The 20,570-nt window shown below is 47.2% G+C and overlaps 2 protein-coding genes across 2 annotated transcripts; one reads left to right on the top strand and one right to left on the bottom strand.

Annotated features, from left to right (window-relative positions):
• Positions 1–10: 10 nt before the first annotated feature.
• On the top strand, positions 11–13,819 carry DGAT2L6 (diacylglycerol O-acyltransferase 2 like 6). The gene is made up of 5 exons (XM_089904924.1): positions 11–35; positions 805–913; positions 1,595–1,667; positions 1,885–2,089; positions 13,671–13,819. The coding sequence occupies exons 1-5, from the start codon at positions 11–13 to the stop codon at positions 13,817–13,819; spliced, it is 561 nt and encodes a 186-aa protein (XP_089761050.1).
• LOC149744288 (semaphorin-6B-like) lies at positions 11,112–20,570 on the bottom strand. The gene is made up of 4 exons (XM_089904442.1): positions 18,087–20,570; positions 17,351–17,925; positions 16,848–16,938; positions 11,112–16,504 (listed from the first exon to the last, which is right to left on the bottom strand). The coding sequence occupies exons 3-4, from the start codon at positions 16,936–16,938 to the stop codon at positions 16,236–16,238; spliced, it is 360 nt and encodes a 119-aa protein (XP_089760568.1). The 5' UTR covers positions 17,351–17,925; positions 18,087–20,570; the 3' UTR covers positions 11,112–16,235.

Genomic DNA, 20,570 nt, shown 5'->3' with positions numbered 1-20,570 from the left:
TAAGCCCAAAATGCGAGAGACAAACCTGCTGGCAGGTAACTCTTGAGTCTCTTCCCCTTCTCTGAAACTTTTATCTACTATGATGTTATCTGATCAAAGAAGTCATTCCTTTAGCTGGGTATTTTTAAATTCACAATATGTGTACTGAGCCCCTCTTTCTCATGAATGCACATTTTAAAATGGAATTCAACTCCCACTGCTGTAAGATGTACCACGTCTGCATTTCACAGCCTGCTGTGACCCTTTCTTTGCTAACAGAGATGATTTCTTCCCCTTCTGAACTTTTGAGACATTTTGAATGGGACAAAATCGAACAAAGTAAAGCAGTTTCTAATATGTGTTTTCTTCTCAGAATCAAACAGCCCGTACACTGCAGGCCGCCCCTCTCCACTGGAATGTGCTGACAGAGCAGTTGCACAAAGGAAGGAGGGTTTAGCTTTCAGAAAGGACTTCCTGAGGTCCCAGAACGGGGATGTAAGCCACCGGCCCAAGATGCTGTTTCCTTCCAATTGCCAAGTAGTGCTGTCCTTTGACCCCAGCTGAGGACCTACTCTGAGAACGTCATGGTTCTGCTGTCCTCAGTTAAGATCTCAGCCACCAAGGGGACCCAGATCCAGGGACTCAGAGGTCCTCCCGGACCACAGCAGAGCTAGGAGGGGGGTAGGGGTTCGGGGGGGGGTGAGGAGAGAAGAGTCTCACACCGGCCTCAACCTGCTCCTTCACTACAGAGCAGAGATCGGGGTTATGAGAGGTGTATTAAACTTGAAGGGAACTGAAGGGCATGAACCCTTTGCGTCCCCTCAGGAGCTATTCCTATTCTTCTTATACCCTACTTTCTGGTGTTCACTAAGTTCGGGATGCTGTCCGTGCTCGCCTTAGCCTGGCTCACCTATGACGAACACCCACAGTCAAGGTAAGAAACAGGGGAAGAGTGGTGGTCCCTGTCTGTACCGAGGATGGAGCCACAGGGCTGGGGTGGGGGTGGAAGGAGAGAGTGGGAGAGACAGAGGGAGAAGAGGTGGGGAGAGGAAAGAAGAGGAAAGGGAAAGGAAAGGAGGTCAGGGAGGCGAAGCGAGGGAGAGAGGGAGAGGAGCACAGGAAGGTAGAGGGAAGGGGAGGGAGACAGGAGGGCAAAGCTCAGCAAGTAACAGAGGTCTCTGCCAGGCTGCCCAGGAAGAATTGAGGCTGGTTTCTGGGTGGGTGCTCCCAGCCTCCTGCTATTTCCCTCCCACCCTTCTGACTGCTCCAAAGGAGCAGGGGCTTCCTGTGTCTCCTTGGGGGTTGGATTCAGGGACAGTACCTATAGCTCTGTGCCCAAGATATGGAAATGTGAGAAAGAGGCCCCTCTGGTAACCTGAAGATTTTAGGAAGAACCCTCCACCTCCAGGAGAAGTAGAGGGATTGGCAAGATCTCACCCAGTCTTTCCTTCCCTTCCGTACCTGCAGGTGGTAGGCGTTCAACTTGGGTACGAAACTGGACCCTCTGGAAGTATTTCCAAATTACTTCCCAGTAAAGGTGACTACGCTTCCTCTGGGTGCCCTCAGTCCCTGTTGCCCAGACTCTCCCTCCCCATTCAGCCCTATGTTTTCAAAGGCTTTGGTGGCCAGCAGTGGACATCAAGGCCCAGAGGCATAATGCAGAGCAGGGACCCAAGATGGATGGGCAGGTGGGGAGACAAATGGATAGCACCTTGCCTCAGAGTGGCAGACCCAGGTCAGCCTCTCTGAGCATCATAACCCCTGGCAATCCTGTGACAGTGAAGACATCCCAGTGAATAGGGATTTGGGGCTCCCCAAGGGAAACACAGGCTACCTACCGGGATCTGAGTCCACATGTCCTCTCTTCCTTCTATCCACTACCCTGATTCAATCTCCCTCTAACAGCTGGTGAAGACTCATGACCTCTGTCCCAAACACAACTATATCATTGCCAACCACCCCCATGGCATTCTCTCTTATGATGTCTTCATCATCTTTCCCACTGAGGCCACTGGCTTTGCTCGGATTTTCCCAGCCATCACTCCTTATGTAGGGACCTTGGAAGGGATCTTCTGGATCCCCATTGTGCGAGATTATGTGATGTCAATGGGTGAGTACAAGAAATCATTCCATTCTCTGACCTACCTCAGGGCTCCAACTTCTATAAGCCTTGACAGTCAGTCCAGTTCTCACTCCCTGCTGGAAGAGGACTTAGTAGAAAATGAGTCCAGAACACACTGAGCCAGTAACAGGAATATGCGGCCAAGCCTCAGGTTCTGTCCAAGATCTGGGAGGCAGGGTTTGATTAGGCAGCAGGATAAGTTATAGGCGTTCATAAGAGTTGCCAAGGATCCTTTCAGAAGAGGAAGCAGAAGCCTGGAGTTCAGGATCAAAGCCAAAGTGGAAAGCAGAAAGCAAAAGCCAAATATCAAAACCAAGTATAAGGAAAATGAGGCATGAATGGTACAGCTCAGATGAACTTTGCCTGACTCTTGGGGGATGTCAACTGGCTTCTTTTGGCCAGTCATTTATGTAGCAGCTCTCATCTCAGGGCGTCTCAAAGACACTTTCAAGTCTTTCATACTAGCTGGTACCCTCCTGGCCCATGACCCTCATCTCCTGAGAACCCCTTTGAATTTGCGTAAGACATCAAGGGATAAAGGATAGGCATCCGTCAGAATCCAGGACAACTTCCCCACGCCAGGCTTCAAGCCGGGGTACTGTGCCAAATGTCCTTCCCTTTGGATGAATATCCATCCTTCTTGACACCAGAAAACAACTGAAGCCAAACATTAAAAGGTAAGATACATTGATATCTGGAGGGGCCAGGTGGCACGACTAGAGTCCCAGAGGATGGTTCTGCTCCCCTCTGAGGTTGGTATGAACGTGGACCTCAAGGACTGTGGCCTGGAGCCAATGTCTTCCATCCCAGGAGAGAACAGAAGGTGAGCACAGGGCAGAGTTGGGAAGCAGAGGTGAGGAAAGACTCTGTGACTGTTGTAGAGCAGCAAGATGTCATTCCATGGTTCATCTACATTTCAGTTTGGCTTGGACAGGATCCTGGGTCTGCCTACTCTCCAGAACCCGCAGCCACTGGCTTCCTTTTGCCGGGTTGCTCTAAGGAGGAAGCAGGATGGTGGTGGCTATTCCTCATTACTCCTAGGGAAGAGAACTCTGGAGAGCCTCAATTGCCATCAGCCTGGGGAGAGTGGAAGACAGCTGTGGTTCCTGGGTAGAGAAGGAAGGGTTGGGCTTAAATACTATGGAGCTAAGAGAAAGTAGGCAGAAGAACTCAATGTAGCCCCAACTGTAGTAGCACAGATCTGCAAGGCAAGCAGCTGACCCTAAGGACCAACCTCAGGGCTAACCCAGGATGTGGAGGTTAAAGACAGAAGAGTGGAGACAAGCACAGTCAGGTGACAGAAGGACTGTCTCCAGCAGGAAGACCCTAGAGGAACCCCTTACCCCGTCCTCAAGCACCAAGTTTGTTATACCACTTGACTCTTTGGTTTCACAGGTGTGTGCCCAGTGAGTGAGTTGGCCTTGAAGTATTTGCTGACCAAGAAAGGCTCGGGCAATGCTGTGGTTATTGCAGTGGGTGGAGCTGCTGAAGCCCTCTTGTGCCACGCAGGAGCCTCTTACCGTCCTCCTTAAACAGCATAAAGGTTTTGTGAGGTTGGCACTGAAGACAGGGTGGGTCCCTAGGTTCTGGTGCCCTATCATCAGGGTGCCATAGGTCCTCTGTAGCACCTGTCCAGAATGGTGTCCTTCCTTGGAAACCTGTTAGAGTGGGTTCCCTCTTCATTCTGACTGCTTCTCTCTACTCGCTCACACTGGGCCTTAAGGGTGTTTGGGCCTCCAGACACATTCTGGTGGGTACTTTTAAAGCTTGAAGTTAGAGAAAAAACAGTAAAAGACCTTTACCTTCTGCCCATTAGCCTAGTAGGCTGGGGGTCTGGGGAAGTGGGGCTTCAGTCTATATCAACCCATGAACTGCGAGGCCCAGAGAACTTACCCAGGGCAAGGAAGGCACTGGGCTTGATGCTGTGGGGATTGCAAACATGCAAAAGACATGGATACTGCCCCCAAAGAGCATATAATCTGGTTTGAGAAATAGAATGCATTCATTCCGCAGTTACTGAACAGCTACTGTGTGTCAGGCATAGTACTAGGCATTAAGGATATAAAAATAGATAAGACCTGGTCCTTGCCTTTAAAGAACTCAGAGTCCAATGGAAGACAGACATATTCACATATAATTACAAAATATATCCAGAAGCCAACCACTTACCATCTCAACTATCGCCCCCTGGTTTACCACCCCATCGTCTCTCCCCTGGATTATTACAACAGTCTCCTAAGTGCTCTCTCTGCTTCTACCCTTGCCTCCCTCACATCCAAGAGTCTATTCTCAACTGTGGCCAGGATGATCCTATTCAGCGTGAGTCAGATCATGTCACTACTCCAAATGCTCCAGTGGCTCCCATTTCACACCGAGCAAAACCGAAGTCTTTACAAGGGCCTGCAAGACCCTAAATTATCTTGCCACATCTCTGATCTCATCAGCCACTGCCCTCCCCCTTGCTCACTCCATTAGAGCTACACTGGCTTCCTTGCTGTCCCTCAAACAAGCCACACGCTCCTCCCTTAGGGCCTTTTTCTAGTTGTCCCCTCTGTCTGGGACATTATTCCTGCAAATAACTCTTTGGCTTATTCCTTTACCTCCTCCAGGTCCTTGCTCAAATGTCTCTTCTCAATAAGGTCTATCCTGACCATCCTGCTGGATCTTTTTCCCATTGCGCTTATCATCTCCTCATGCGTCATCAATTTTATTTCTTTACATATATGGTTTTCTATTTGTTCATTATTATTGTTTATTGTCTGTCTTCTCTCAATAAAACGTAAGCTCCATGAGGACAGAGATTTTTTTTAATCCATTGTGTTCACTGATGTGTCCCCAGGGCTTAAAAAAGTGCTGGCACGAAGAGGTGGTAGGAGATCGAGAAGATGGCGGAAGAGTAAGACGCAGAGATCACCTTCCTCCCCACAGATACACCAGAAATACATCTACACGTGGAACAACTCCTACAGAACACCTACTGAACGCTGGCAGAAGACCTCAGACCTCCCAAAAGGCAAGAAACTCCCCACGTACCTGGGTAGGGCAAAAGAGAAAAGAATAAACCGAGACAAAAGAATAGGGACCGGAGAGCACAGGGGGAGGACTCGGGTTGGCGGCGTGAGCACAGCCTGCAGGGGGTTGGTGCACCATGGCTGGCAGGGAGGGAGTCCGGGGAAAAGTCTGGACCTGCCGAAGAGGCAAGAGACTTTTTCTTCCCTCTTTGTTTCCTGGTGCGCGAGGAGAGGGGATTGGGAGCGCTGCTTGGAGGAGCTCCAGAGATGGGCGCGAGCCGCAGCTGACGGCACGGACCCCAGAGACGGGCATGAGATGCTGAGGCTGCTGCTGCCACCACCGGGAAGCCTGTGTGCGAGCACGGGTCGCTGTCCGCACCTCCCTTCCAGGGAGCCTGTGCAGCCCACCACTGTCGGGGTCCCGGGATCCAGGGACAACTTCCCTGGCAGGGCGTACGGCGTGCCTCGTGGTGGTGCGGCATCCCGCCGGCCTCTGCCATCGCAGGCTTGCCCCGCATCCGCGCCCCTCCCTCCCCCTGGCCTGGGTGAGCCAGAGTCCCCGAGGCAGCTGCTCCTTTGACCCCGTCCTGTCTGAGCGAAGAACAGATGCCTTCCAGCGACCTACACGCAGAGGCACAGCCAAATCCAAAGCTGAGCCCCAGGAGTTGTGCGAACAAAGAAGAGAAAGGGAAATCTCCCCCAGCAGCCTCAGAAGCAGTGGATTAAAGCTCCACAATCAAACTGATGTACCCTGCATCTGTGGAATACATGAATAGACAACGAATCATCCCAAATTGAGGAGGTGGACTTTGAGAGCAAGATTTACTATTTTTTTCCCCTTTTCCTATTTTTGTGAGTGTATATGTGTATACTTCGGTGTGAGATCTTGTCAGTATAGCTTTGCTGTCACCATTTGTCCTAGGGTCCGTTTTTTTTTTCTTTTTAAAAAATTTTTTTTCTTAATAATTATTTTTTATTTTAATAACTTTATTTTATCTTACTTTATTTTATCCTCTTTCTTTCTTTTCTTTCTTTCTTACTTGCTTCCCGCCTTCCTTCCTTCCCTCCTTCCCTCCTTCCATCCTTTCTTTCTTTCTTTCCTTCTTTCCTTTCCTTCTTTCTTTCTTTCTTTCTTTCTTTCTTTCTTTCTTTCTTTCTTTCTTTCTACTTTTTCTCCCTTTTATTCTGAGACATGTGGATGAAAGGCTCTTGGTGCTGCAGCCAGGAGTCAGTGCTGTGCCTCTGAGGTGGGAGAGCCAACTTCAGGACGCTGGTCCACAAGAGACCTCCGAGCTCCACATAATATCAAACGGCGAAAATCTCCCAGAGATCTCCATCTCAATGCCAAGACCCAGCTCCACTCAACGACCAGCAAGCTACAGTGCTGGATACCCTATGCCAAACTAGAAAGACAGGAACACAACCCCACCCATTAGCATACAGGCTGCCTAAAATCATAATAAGTCCACAGACACCCCAAAACACACCACCAGACATGGACCTGCCCACCAGAAAGACAAGATCCAGCCTCATCCACCAGAACACAGGCACTAGTCCCCTCCACCAGGAAGCCTACACAACCCACTGAAACAACTTTAGCCACTGGGGACAGACACCAAAAACAACGGGAACTACTAACTTGCATCCTGCAAGAAGGAGACCCCAAACACAGTAAGATAAGCAAAATGAGAAGACAGAAAAACATACAGCAGTTGAAGGAGCAAGATAAAAACCCACCAGACCTAAGAAATGAAGAGAAAATAGGCAGTATACCTGGAAAAGAATTCAGAATAATGATACTAAAGATGATCCAAATTCTTGGAAATAGAATAGAGAAAATGCAAGAAACATTTAACAAGGACCTAAAAGAACTAAAGATGAAACAAGCAACAATGAACAACACAACAAATGAAATTAAAAATACTCTAGATGGGATCAATAGCAGAATAACTGAGGCAGAAGAACGGATAAGTGACCTGGAAGATAAAATAGTGGAAATAACTACTGCAGAGCAGAATAAAGAAAAAAGAATGAAAAGAACTGAGGACAGTCTCAGAGACTTCTGGGACAACATTAAACGCACCAACATTCAAATTATAGGGGTTCCAGAAGAAGAAGAGGAAAAGAAAGGGACTGAGAAAATATTTGAAGAGATTATAGCTGAAAACTTCCCTAATATGGGAAAGGAAATAGTTAATCAGGTCCAGGAAGCACAGAGAGTCCCAGACAGGATAAATCCAAGGAGAAACACGCCAAGACACATATTAATCAAACTGTCAAAAATTAAATACAAAGAAAACATATTAAAAGCAGCAAGGGAAAAAACAACAAATAACACACAAGGGAATCCCCATAAGGTTAACAGCTGATCTTTCAGCAGAAACTCTGCAAGCCAGAAGGGACTGGCAGCACATATTTAAAGTGATGAAGGAGAAAAACCTACAACCAAGATTACTCTACCCAGCAAGGATCTCATTCAGATTTGATGGAGAAATTAAAACCTTTACAGACAAGCAAAAGCTGAGAGAGTTCAGCACCACCAAACCAACTTTACAACAACTGCTAAAGGAACTTCTCTAGGCAAGAAACACAAGAGAAGGAAAAGACCTACAATAACAAACACAAAACAATTAAGAAAATGGGAATAGGAACATACATATCAATAATTACCTTAAATGTAAATGGATTAAATGCTCCCACCAAAAGACATAGACTGGTTGAATGGATACAAAAACAAGACCCATATATATGCTGTCTACAAGAGACCCACTTCAGACCTAGAGACACATGCAGACTGAAAGTGAGGGGACGGAAAAAGTTATTCCATGCAAATGGAAACCAAAAGAAAGCTGGAGTAGCAAGTCTCATATCAGACAAAATAGACTTTAAAATAAAGACTATTACAAGAGACAAAGAAGGACACTACATAACAATCAAGGGATCGATCCAAGAAGAAGATATAACAATTGTAAATATTTATGCATCCAAAATAGGAGCACCTCAATACATAAGGCAAATACTAACAGCCATAAAAGGGGAAATCGACAGTAACACATTCATCGTAGGGGACTTTAACACCCCACTTTCACCAATGGAAAGATCATCCAAAATGAAAATAAATAAGGAAACACAAGCTTTAAATGATACATTAAACAAGATGGACTTAATTGATATTTATAGGACATTCCATCCAAAAACAACAGAATACACATTTTTCTCAAGTGCTCATGGAACATTCTCCAGGATAGATCGTATCTTGGGTCACAAACCAAGCCTTGGTTAATTTAAGAAAATTGAAATCGTATCAAGTATCTCTTCCGACCACAATGCTATGAGACTAGATATCAATTACAGGAAAAGATCTGTAAAAAATACAAACACATGGAGGCTAAACAATACACTACTTAATAACGAAGTGATCACTGAAGAAATCAAAGAGGAAATCAAAAAATACCTAGAAACAAATGACATTGGAGACACAACGACCCAAAACCTATGGGATGCAGCAAAAGCAGTTCCAAGAGCAAAGTTTATAGCAGCACAGTCCTACCTTAAAAAACAAGAAACATCTCAAAGAAACTACCTAAACTTACACCTAAAGCAATTAGCGAAAGAAGAACAAAACAACCCCAAAGTTAGCGGAAGGAAAGAAATCATAAAGATCAGATCAGAAATAGATGAAAAGGAAATGAAGGAAACGATAGCAAAGATTAATAAAACTAAAAGCTGGTTCTTTGAGAATATAAACAAAATTGATAAACCATTAGCCAGACTCATCAAGAAAAAAAGGGAGAAGACTCAGATCAATAGAATTAGAAATGAAAAAGGAGAAGTAACAACTGACACTGCAGAAATACAAAAGATCATGAGAGATTACTACAAGCAACTATACGCCAATAAAATGGACAACCTGGAAGAAATGGACAAATTCTTAGAAATGCACAACCTGCCAAGACTGAATCAGGAAGAAATAGAAAATATGAACAGACCAATCACAAGCCCTGAAATTGAGACTGTGATTAAAAATCTTCCAACAAACAAAAGCCCAGGACCACATGGCTTCACAGGCGAATTCTACTGAACATTTAGAGAAGAGATAACACCTATCCTTCTCAAACTCTTCCAAAATATAGCAGAGGGAGGAACACTCCCAAACTCATTCTACGAGGCCACCGTCACCTTGATACCAAACCAGACAAGGATGTCACAAAGAAAGAAAACTACAGGCCAATATCACTGATGAGCATAGATGCAAAAATCCTCAACAAAATACTAGCAAACAGAATCCAACAGCATGTTAAAAGGATCATACACCATGATCAAGTGGGGTTTATTCCAGGAATGCAAAGATTCTTCAATATACACAAATCAATCAATGTGATAAACCATATTAACCAATTGAAGGAGAAAAACCATATGATCATTTCAATAGATTCAGAGAAAGCTTTCGACAAAATTCAACACCCATTTATGATAAAAACCCTGCAGAAAGTAGGCATAGAGGGAACTTTCCTCAACATAATAAAGGCCATATAAGACAAACCCACAGCCAACATCATCCTCAATGGTGAAAAACTGAAAGCATTTCCACTAAAATTAGGAACAAGGCAAGGTTGCCCACTCTCACCACTCTTATTCAACATAGTTTTGGAAGTTTTAGCCACAGCAATCAGAGAAGAAAAGGAAATAAAAGGAATCCAAATTGGAAAAGAAGAAGTAAACTGTCACTGTTTGCAGATGACATGATACTGTACATAGAGAATCCTAAAGAGGCTACCAGAAAACTACTAGAGCCAATCAATGAATTTGGTAAAGTAGCAGGATACAAAATTAATGCACAGAAATTTCTGGCATTCCTATACACTAATGATGAAAAATCTGAAAGTGAAATCAAGAAAACACTCCCATTTACCACTGCAACAAAAAGAATAAAATACCTAGGAATAGCCCTACCTAAGGAGGCAAAACACCTGTATGAAGAAAATAATAAGACACTGATGAAAGAAATTAAAGATGATACAAACAGGTGGAGAGATATACCATGTTCTTGGATTGCAATAATCAACATTGTGAAAGTGACTCTACTACCCAAAGCAATCTACAGATTCAATGTAATCCCTATCAAACTACCACTGGCATTTTTCACAGAACTAGAACAAAAAATTTCACAATTTGTATGGAAACACAAAAGACCCCGAATAGCCAAAGACCCCGAATAGCCAAAGCAATCTGGAGAACGAAAAATGGAGCTGGAGGAATCAGGCTTCCTGACTTCAGACTATACTACAAAGCTACAGTAACCAAGACAGTATGGTACTGGCACAAAAACAGAAAGATAGATCAATGGAACAGGATAGAAAGCCCAGAGATAAACCCATGCACATATGGTCACCTTATCTTTGATAAAGGAAGCAGGAATGTACAGTGGAGAAAGGACGGCCTCTTCAATAAATGGTGCTGGGAAAACTGGACAGGTACATGTAAAAGTATGAGATTAAATCACTCCCTAACACCATACACAAAAATAAGCTCAAAATGGATTAAAGACCTAAATGTAAGGCCAGAAACTATCAAACTCTTAGAGGAAAACATAGGCAGAACACTCTTTGACGTAAATCACAGCGAGATCCTTTTTGATCCACCTCCCAGAGAAATGGAAATAAAAACAAAAATAAACAAATGGGACCTATTGAAACTTCAAAGCTTTTGCACAGCAAAGGAAACCATAAACAAGACCAAAAGACAACCCTCAGAATGGGAGAAAATATTTGCAAATGAAGCAACTGACAAAGGATTAATCTCCAAAATTTACAAGCAGCTCATGCAGCTCAATAACAAAAAAACAAACAACCCAATCCAAAAACAGCCAGAAGACCTAAATAGACACTCCTCCAAAGAAGATATACAGACTGCCAACAAACACATGAAAGAATGCTCAACATCATTAATCATTAGAGAAATGCAACTCAAAACTACAATGAGATATCCTCTCACACCATTCAGAATGGCCATCATCAAAAAATCTAGAAACAATAAATGCTGGAGAGGGTGTGGAGAAAAGGGAACACTCTTGCACTGCTGGTGGGAATGTGAATTCGTTCAGCCACTATGGAGAACAGTATGGAGGTTCCTTAAAAAACTACAAATAGAACTACCATATGACCCAGCAATCCCACTACTGGGCATATACCCTGAGAAAACCATAATTCAAAAAGAGTCATGTACCAAAATGTTCATTGCAGCTCTATTTACAATAGCCTGGAGATGGAAACAACCTAAGTGTCCATCATCGGATGAATGGATAAAGAAGATGTGGCATGTATATACAATGGCATATTACTCAGCCATAAAAAGAAACGAAATTGAGCTATTTGTAATGAGGTGGATGGACCTAGAGTCTGTCATACAGAGTGAAATAAGTCAGAAAGAGAAAGACAAATATCGTATGCTAACACATATATATGGAATTTAAGAAAAAACATGTCATAAAGAACCTAGGGGTAAGACAGAAATAAAGACACAGACCTACTAGAGAATGGACTTGAGGATATGGGGAGAGGGAAGGGTAAGCTGTGACAAAGCGAGAGGGTGGCATGGACATATATACACTACCAAACGTAAAATAGATAGCTAGTGGGAAGCAGCTGCACAGCACAGGGAGATCAGCTCGGTGGTTTGTGACCACCTAGAGAGGTGGGATAGGGAGGGTAGGAGGGAGGGAGACGTAAGAGGGAAGGGAGATGGGAACATATGTATATATATAACTGGTTCACTTTGTTATAAAGCAGAAACTAGCACACCATTGTAAAGCAATTATACTCCAATAAAGATGTAAAAAAAAAAAAAGAATAAGAGGTGGTAGTGTTCTTCCTCAAAAAAAAAAAAAAGTGCTGGCACATAGAAAGAACTCAATACATATTTGTTGAATGAAAGATGTGCCATAATGGACATATGTATAAAGCACTATGGGAGCACCAACTGATGGAAAGCCTTCCACCCAAAGTAGAGGTTTCATAGGTGGGTGAAGTCTGAACTGTGAATTGAAATATTAGTAGGCATTACCAGTTAGACCAAAAGGGAGAAAAACTCAGGCATTCAGTGAGGTCCTAGGATGACATGTCTGGCACTATGCCAGGCCCCTGGGGTTCAAAGATGAATAAGACATAGTTCCCCCTTTTGATTAGCTTGCTGTCTACTGGGAGTCAGCCAGGCAAGGTGATGACTGTAGTACACAGTTGGGGTAGTGTTAGTGTAGGAAAGAGGTAAGCACCAGATGAGGGAGGTGGGAGTGGAAGGAAATGGAGGGGCTCAAAGAACTGGAGGTGGTTCACGGGATGAAATTGGAGCTGAGTAGTGAAGGGCGAAATAGAATTAGTCACGTGAAGACAGAGGGAAGGCGTTTCTGGCAGAGGGAGCAGGATGTACAAAGGCGCATAGACAAGCAAGAACGTAGCACACTTAGTATGGCTAAGCAGATTGCAACAAAGGGCTGAGGAGAGGGGAGGCTAGCCAGGTAGGCAAGGCTAGAGCACAAAGGCCTTGCTAAGCAGCGTGGCACAAAGTGAGGAGCTCTGGAAGAGTTTTAAAGAGAAGAGTGACATGTCCAGATACACAGTTTAGGAAGATCGCTCTGGATGCTGGGTACAATAAGGGCTATTAGATTTCCTGAGATTACTTTCCTCCCATCACAAGACAAGGTGCAGCAACTCCCTCAAAGGGTTCACTTGTGGGAGGTGGGTGTGGAGCATAGCAAGAATGAGACACAAGGCTGGAGATGCTTGGGTTCTTGGACTCTTGTCCTATAATGGGGAGATTGTAGAGGTTTCCTACCTTGGAGAGGGTTTCACTGCGGGGAGCTTCCTGGGAGAACTCACACTCCCGCACGTCTCTTTGCAGATCATACCTTGTTCCCTCCTATTCCTTTGGAGAGAATGAGGTTCACAATCAAGAGACCTTCACTGAGGGCACGTGGCTAAGGTTCTTCCAAATAAACCTTGCAGGACAGAATCAAAAAAAACCCTGAGACTAAGTTTCTGTACCTTCCACGGCCGGGGCCTCACTCGAGGATCCTGGGGCTTCTTGCCTTTCAATCGGCCCATTACCACTGTTGTTAAGTTTTTCAGCATCTTTGGACCACTCTGGTCCTTGATTCCCCCCACCCAGGTCATCCCTCAGGTCTCAGGGGACCCGGCACACAGCTGGGACAGGCAATGGGAATTCCAGTGGCTGTGGTTGAGGGCAGGGTTGGGAGGACAACTAAACAGATCAGAGTTGTGGCCATTCACGGGAGGCACACAGTTCAGCAGCTGCCGTGAGGGCATCATTACTTGCATACATTCCTTCAGCACTCTCTGAGTTTACTCTCATTCTCTTAAGCACGCACGAGATTAGGTATTTGGAGAACATGGGACAGTATGGGGTTGGAGCAGAGGGAAAGAACAAAGGAAGGGGAGGGGACCCAGATACTGAGTTTCAGTATGTGGCTCCCTCTGAGGAATGGGTAATTTGAGTTGGGTGGGGGGAAAGGTCTGATGCTTGTCTCTCCTCCTTCCCCACAGTTGGGGAGCCCCTGCCAATTCCCAAGACTAAGAAGACAAACAAAAAGACGGTGGACAAGTACCACGCACTCTACATCAGCGCCCTGTGCAAGCTGTTTGACAAAGTACAGTATGGCCTCCCTGAGACCCAGGAGCTGACAATCATATAACAGGAGCTGGATTTCCCCATTACTGAACCCCCAAAGCATTAAGGGATCCAAGTAGGGCCACATGGAAAGAAGAATCTGGGGAGAGGGGGAGATCTCAGGGTTGAGTGAGGAGGCCAACCAAGCCAGGAAGTACTTAATGAGTCCAGCTTAGAGGAAGGAACCAGAGGGATGGGGAAGAGTGGGCAACAACCCAGTTTAGTAAGCAGAGTCTTGTGAGCCCACAGATCTTTTTTGCCCCCTGACTCCAGCCAACTCTGATCAGAGGAATGAGAAGTTAAAGAACACCATGCCCTTTCCTCCTGAGCCTTAGTGACACCATCACTATTGAGGTTGAAGCTTAGAAGCCTTGTTGAGAACAAGGATGGTTTGTTTCCTCCTAGGCCCTTGGCCCTTGCCTTACAATTTGGGGGCCACCACAAGGTAAACCAGGGACCTGAGCTATGCTTTCCTGATCCAAAGCAGACACGATTCCCTCAGCTGTGATACAGTTCTACACTGCCAAAAACTTTATTAAAAATAATTATGCCATTTCTTCTATAAAAATAAAGCTCTAGATATATAAAACAGGATATGACTATTTCCTAATTACAGTGTGGTTCACTACTGGGCTTCCCTGAAATCTAGCCAGAAAGCTGGTCTGTGGAGAGCCATTTTCCTCTTCTTTATCCACCCTTTACTCTGTAGCTGACAGAAAAGGTGGAGGAGTGGAACCAGAACTGCTGTACAGTGTAGGAGACAGGACAGAACCATGGGAACTGGCACAGGCATGCCCTGAGTAGCCCATCTCTCCTGATCCTACATAACCACCCTGGGTGAGGAGGGAGGGCACCTACAAGACCACGTACCAGCTGTGAGTCTACTTTATGTCAAAAACCTACTGCAGGGAATTCCCTGGTGGCCCAGTGGTGAAGACTCAGTGCTTTCACTGCCGAAGGGCCGGGTCTAATCCCTGGTCAGGGAACTAAGATCCCACAAGCTGCGTGGTGCAGACAAAATAATAATGATAACAACAATAAGAATAATAAAAAAGCCTACTGCGTACCAGAGACTATGCCATCACTTTCGCAGCCTCTGTCTCTGAATGCTAACACAGCCCCATGAGATTGCCATCATCTCCATTTCACAGTAGCTAAAACTCCTAGAGGTGAAGTAACTTGCCCAAAGCCACAAAATCCAGGTTTTGCTAGTTCCATTCCAAAGCACTTTCTAATTCAAAAAATCACCACACCTCCCATTCGTCGTTTCTTGGAGACCCATTAATCAGCTTCATTTTCCTAAATGTGGTCCTGTGGCACCCTACTTAAATTAGCTCATAAGTGTGGGTAAAAATGACATGGATTCTACTCCAAGTGGTCCCAGGTTAGGCCTCACGGAAAATAATGTATTAATTAAATAAACTTTTTATAGCGACAGAATGGAATTGAGAGTCGAGAAACAAACTCTACATTTATGGTCAATTGATTTTTGCCAAGGGTGCCAGGATAATTCAATGGGGGGAGGGGAGAATAGTCTTTTTAATAAATGATGCAGGGACGGATGGATGGAGGATGGCTGAGTCGGGGTGGGCGGATGGATAGGTAAGTGGTTTGACTGGAAGTGTGGGTGGGCTGAAGAACAGATAGATGGGTAGGTGAGAGGGCGGCTGAGTGGGAGAGTGAGTGGGCAGACAGATGGGCCGTTGAGGAAGGATGGATAAATGATGGTAGATGGGCGGGTGGACAGGTGAACAGCAACGGCACTGGGACTGGAATCAGGGGTGTATCTGACTTCAGACCCAGGACCCTCACCCAGGGCTGCTCCAGAAATGTCTTCAAGCCCCAGGGACCTGGACCCGGCTGGAGTGGAGGGCTCTGAGGACCAGGGGGACCCTCTTGCCCCAGGTGGAGTTTCATGGAACCACCTCTGCTCCCCACTTCCCGAGATCAGAGCCTCTCAGCTGCATGCCCCACTGCCTGGGCCTCCTTGGGAGGGGAAATAGGGCCCTACCTTTTCCAGGTAGTTAAACTCCATTGCGATCTACCGGAAGAAAAAGTAGATGTGGCTGCCCCACTCCACCACGTGGACAAAGTAGGGCTCTGTAGGAGAGGAGGGGTCAGAACTCAGCCCATGACAGGAGAAAGGGAGTTTCTGGGGCTGGGAACACAGTAGCCTGGGTGGCTGCTTTTACAGTGAAGGGGGGGAATATAAGCTGATTACACAGGCAAAATAAAAGAGACCAAAGTTTTGGGGGTTTTTTGGAGGAAGTAGGTGTCAGAATCCTAAAATCACCGTGTCTTCTTTCCACAGACAGCAACGTCTACTATTTTGTCACCTTCCTCCCTCATGTGTTGAGCTGAGCTCCTACCATACCGCTCATGCTGTTCCATTTCAGGTTACTAAGCCACCCATTTCCAGCAAGTTCTGCTTTAGATCCAACTTAAATCTTTCCTCTAACTTTATCTTCAAAGAGGCTAGTAGGTTCCAAAGATGAGATGGGAGTTCCCTGCCTGTCTCCTCTGGGACTGTTATTCTGGTGGGGGAATTTGATGAATGCCAGCCCTACCAGGTCTGCCCCTATCACCCCACCTTTGAACCACTTGGAGTCGTGTTTCATGGTGCGCAGAGTGGGCCGGTCCCCGAGGCTGTGGTAGATGACTGCGTCGATGTCTAGGAAGTCGGTAATGGTGGCTGTGAAGAGCATCCCTTCTGGATGGGGGTGAGTCAGGGGGAGGAAGGTGAGAGATTAGATCATAGAGGCCGGAGGCTGGGTGGGTCAAAACTTGACTTCAAGACTGAGCCCTGAGCCTAAGTGAGCCCTAAGCCCCAGGCTGAGCCCCAACCCTGCCGAGGCCCTGACTTCAGGCTGATCCCCAACTCCTCAGCTCATCCCCAACTTCGGCTGAGCCCTGCCCTTGAGATTCTGCCTGTTTTATAGCTGGAGAGATGGTCTCCCAGCCATCTTCTAAATGACCTGACTCCAAGAGTGGAAAATGCCATGTCTTGCTGTGGACTGGGGCCCCATCAGATGGTCAGAGTTGGGGGCACTCACCAGAGAAGAGGGCAATATTGGCGTGTTTCGGGTCGTATGGGCAGCGGGCCATGCCGCCGATGTTGTCCCCGAGGGGCTGCAGTGTGTCCATCTGCAGGGGGGACAGGGACTGAGTGACAGAGCTCCTGTCTATACCTAGCAGCCCCTGGCTCCCCCAGCCACCCCCTCCAAGGGGAATCCTGGCGCCACCTTGGATGTTGTGTGACTTGGTCAGTCATTTAACCTCTCTGGGACTCAATTTACTGATCTGTAATAAATGGGTCTGAATCGATCCTAATTCATCCTATAACTGGTTTGTAGTTTAAGTTGCTGCAGCCTGTACAGGCCTCCTTTGGAAGCCTCCTCTGGAGCTCCGGGTGAGGGGCCTGGGAGGGCGTATCCAGTAAGGCTTCCTGTAGGAGATGATGTGGCCTGGGGATAGGGCATGACCAGTGGAGGGCCGGTGAGCAAAGGCGTGGAGGTTGAACCTGGGGCAGTCACGGCTTCGAAGAGCGACGACTCACGCTGTAGTTGGCACACACGGGGTTGAAGGCATTGGAACCACACACGAAGAGGGTGGATCCGTCCCGAAGTAGAAGCACCTTTACAAAATTTCGACACTCGCCCTGGATTGGGGCGGCGGGAAGAGAGAAGCCAGGGTGGGTGTGGTCACGGGTGTGGGCGGGGCCAGGGAAGAGGCAGGGCCTGCAAGAAGGGGCTAGGGATGTGGGCGTGGCAAAATCAGGGGGCTAAACTAGGACTAGGCTGGGGGCGAGGCCATGACTAAGGGAGGGGCCCAGACAGGGAAATAGGGCACTTGAAGGGGTGGAGCTATGGCAAGACGAGGGCTAAGGGCACGGCCACGACTGAGGACCATCTTGGGGGCGTGGCCAGGCTCTGGGAGTAGCCATGGCAACACCAGGGCCCCGGCTTAGAATGAAAGCAGAAGATTTGCCCTGGGGGGTGGCCAGGACGGATTGGGGCGTGGTTGGAGGCGTGGCCAGGGCTGATGGAGGCGTGGCCAGGGCCCACTTACCTCCTGCTTGCCCTTCATCCGACACACGCTGATGTCGCTGGGGTTGGAGCACCAGGTCAGCTTCTGGGACACAGAGAGCTGGTGAGGTGAGCGGGGTCCTTGACAGCCCTAGGAACCCTGCTAGGGAGGCCTGAATCCACCTTGCTCCCCAGCTCAGTGTCCGGGCCCCCTGGCGGGACCCCCAAGCATTGCCCCCTCCCCTCCCGCCTGCACCCCCTCCTCACCCGCTGGTACCGCAGCTCCATGGACGTGGGGGGCTCCAGCTCCACCCGGTACAGGTTGTCCCTAGAGGAGGGGTGTAGTTAATGAGATCGGAGAGCCTCCCCTCCCCCCCCACTATTCTGACAGCAGACGTGAGGTCCAACACGTGCCAAACAGGGGCGTGCCAGCGCCTCTGCCATGTGCAGCTCCGCATGTGCATGCCCTAACACGCCTTCTCGTGCCCTAAAGTGAGCCACGGGTTCTAGCACACCCCACATGCCTTACCACGCCACCTCACGCTTACACACCCCATGGCATACACCCAACACAACGCACTGTCTGATGCCTTTACATCCGCTGTCCCCCCCTCAGTCTCCCCCAGGCCCTCACCCTTCCCCCCATGCCGCAGAAACTGCCCTAATCAAGGTCACTGGGCCCTGTTAAGTCCAGCGGTCACTTCTCTGTCCTCCTGCCCCTCTCCACAGCATCTCCCCCGGCCAGTCCACCCTCGTCCTGGGAACTCCATCCTCACTGGGTCCTTGGACCCTGCACTCGCCTGGCTTCCCTCCCACCTCTCCGGGCCCTCTTCTCTCCCTGGTGGGCCCACACCTGGGTTCTCTGGCCTCTTCCCTCCCCCACCCATACCCCTCCTGGGTGCCTTGTCCACTCTCAGGGCTGGAACCACGTCTCTGCCCAGATGACACCCACAGTCCTGTCTCCAGCCAGGGCCTCCCCTGAGCTCCAGATCTGGGGTCCAGCTAACCCTCAAGGTCTCCACGAGGGGGCTCAAAGGTGTCTCATACTCTGTCTCACACTCATCTTGGCCACACGGCACCCGACCATCCCCCAAATCTGCTCCCGCCCTGTCTGCCATCTCGGCTGAGGCAACTCTGTCCCCACGACGACGTAGGAGTCACCTTCAACTCCCTTCTCCTTCCCTCCCAGTGTCACCTCTGCCTTCAGTATCTAGCGAGGGTTCACCCACTTCTCACATCCTCTATGACCACCACCCTAATTCAGCCCCCATTACTGCCCACCTGGACCAGCATTGTTCCCTCTGCCCTAGTCTAGTGGCTCCTGCTCTCACCAGTACAGTCTGTCCTCCCCCAGCCGCCGCCAGAGGGCACCTGTGAGCACCTGAGTCAGGTCCTGTCCCTCTTCTGCCCACAGCCCTCCAGGGTCCCACCTCCCTTGGGGGTAAAAGCTCAAGTCCTCCCCTGCAGCCCACAAGGCCCTGCCTTTCCTGACCCGTCCCCTCCCTGCCCTCCCCTCCTCCTCTCCCCCTCACTCACTCTGCTCCAGCCACACAGGCCTCCTTGCTATCCCTCCACCATGCCAGGCAGAGTCCGGCCCCAGGACTTTTGTACGGGCTGTGTCCTATGCCCTGACTTCTCCCTCTCCTGCAGATCTCCTTATAGCTGGCTCCTCATCATTCAGTTCTCAACTCAAATGTCACCTTCTCAGAAAAGCCTTTGGGGTGCCACTTCAGCACCCCCTCTAGCAAAGAAAAATAAACAAATAAATAAATAAATAATGCAGGGACAACTGGATATTCACATGCAAAAGGGTGAAGTTGGAACCCTACCTCATACCATATACAAAAATTAATTCAAAAAGGATCAAAGACCTACAGTGAGAGCTTAAACTGTAAGACTCTTAGAAGGAAAAGTAGGGTAGTTTTCTGGCCTTGGATTTGGCAATGGTTTCTTATATATGACACCAAAAACACAAACAACAAAAGAAAAAATAGGTAAGTTGAACTTCCTTAAAATTAAACACTTTTGTGCTTCAAAGGACACTATCAAGAAAGTGAAAAGACAACACAGAGAACAGGAGAAATTTGCAAATCATGCATCCGATAAGAGTCTAGTATCCAGAATATAGAAATAACTTAACAACTCAACAACAAAAAGACAACCCAATTTAAAATGGGCAAAGGATTTGAATAGACACATTCCTCCAAATAAGATATACAAATGAAAAATGGTCAGTTAACCATTAGGGAAATATAATACGAAACTAAAATGAGATACCATTTCATACCCCCTAGGATGACTATAATAAAAAAGACAGACAATAACAAGTATTGGTGAGGATATGGAGAAATTGGAACTCTTAAGGCATTGCTGATGGGAACATAAAGTGGTACAGCCCCTTTGGAAAACAGCTTGGCAGTTCCTCAAAAAGTTAAAGTTATCATATGATCTAGCAATTCCACTCCTACATATATACCCAAAGAACTGAAAACACATGTCACACAAAAATTTGTATATGGATGACCATAGCACAACTATTTACACAGGCATGCCTGGTTTTATTGTGCTTCACTTTATTTTGCTTTGCAGATAATGCATTTTTTACAAATTGAAATTTTGTGGCAACCCTCTGTGGAGCAAATCTATCAGCACCATTTTCCCAACAATATTTGCTCACTTCGTGTCTCTGAATCACTTTTTTGGTAATTCTTGCAATCCTTCAAGCTTTTCCTTTATTATTATGTTTGTTAT

Source organism: Delphinapterus leucas, chromosome X (assembly GCF_059928025.1).
Source record: "Delphinapterus leucas isolate spDelLeu-1000000601 "Yukka" chromosome X, BTC_Dleu_Yukka2, whole genome shotgun sequence".
Taxonomy (NCBI): Eukaryota; Metazoa; Chordata; class Mammalia; order Artiodactyla; family Monodontidae; genus Delphinapterus; species Delphinapterus leucas.
Note: the sequence above shows the minus strand (reverse complement) of the source record. Positions and strands in the feature narration are given on the sequence as shown.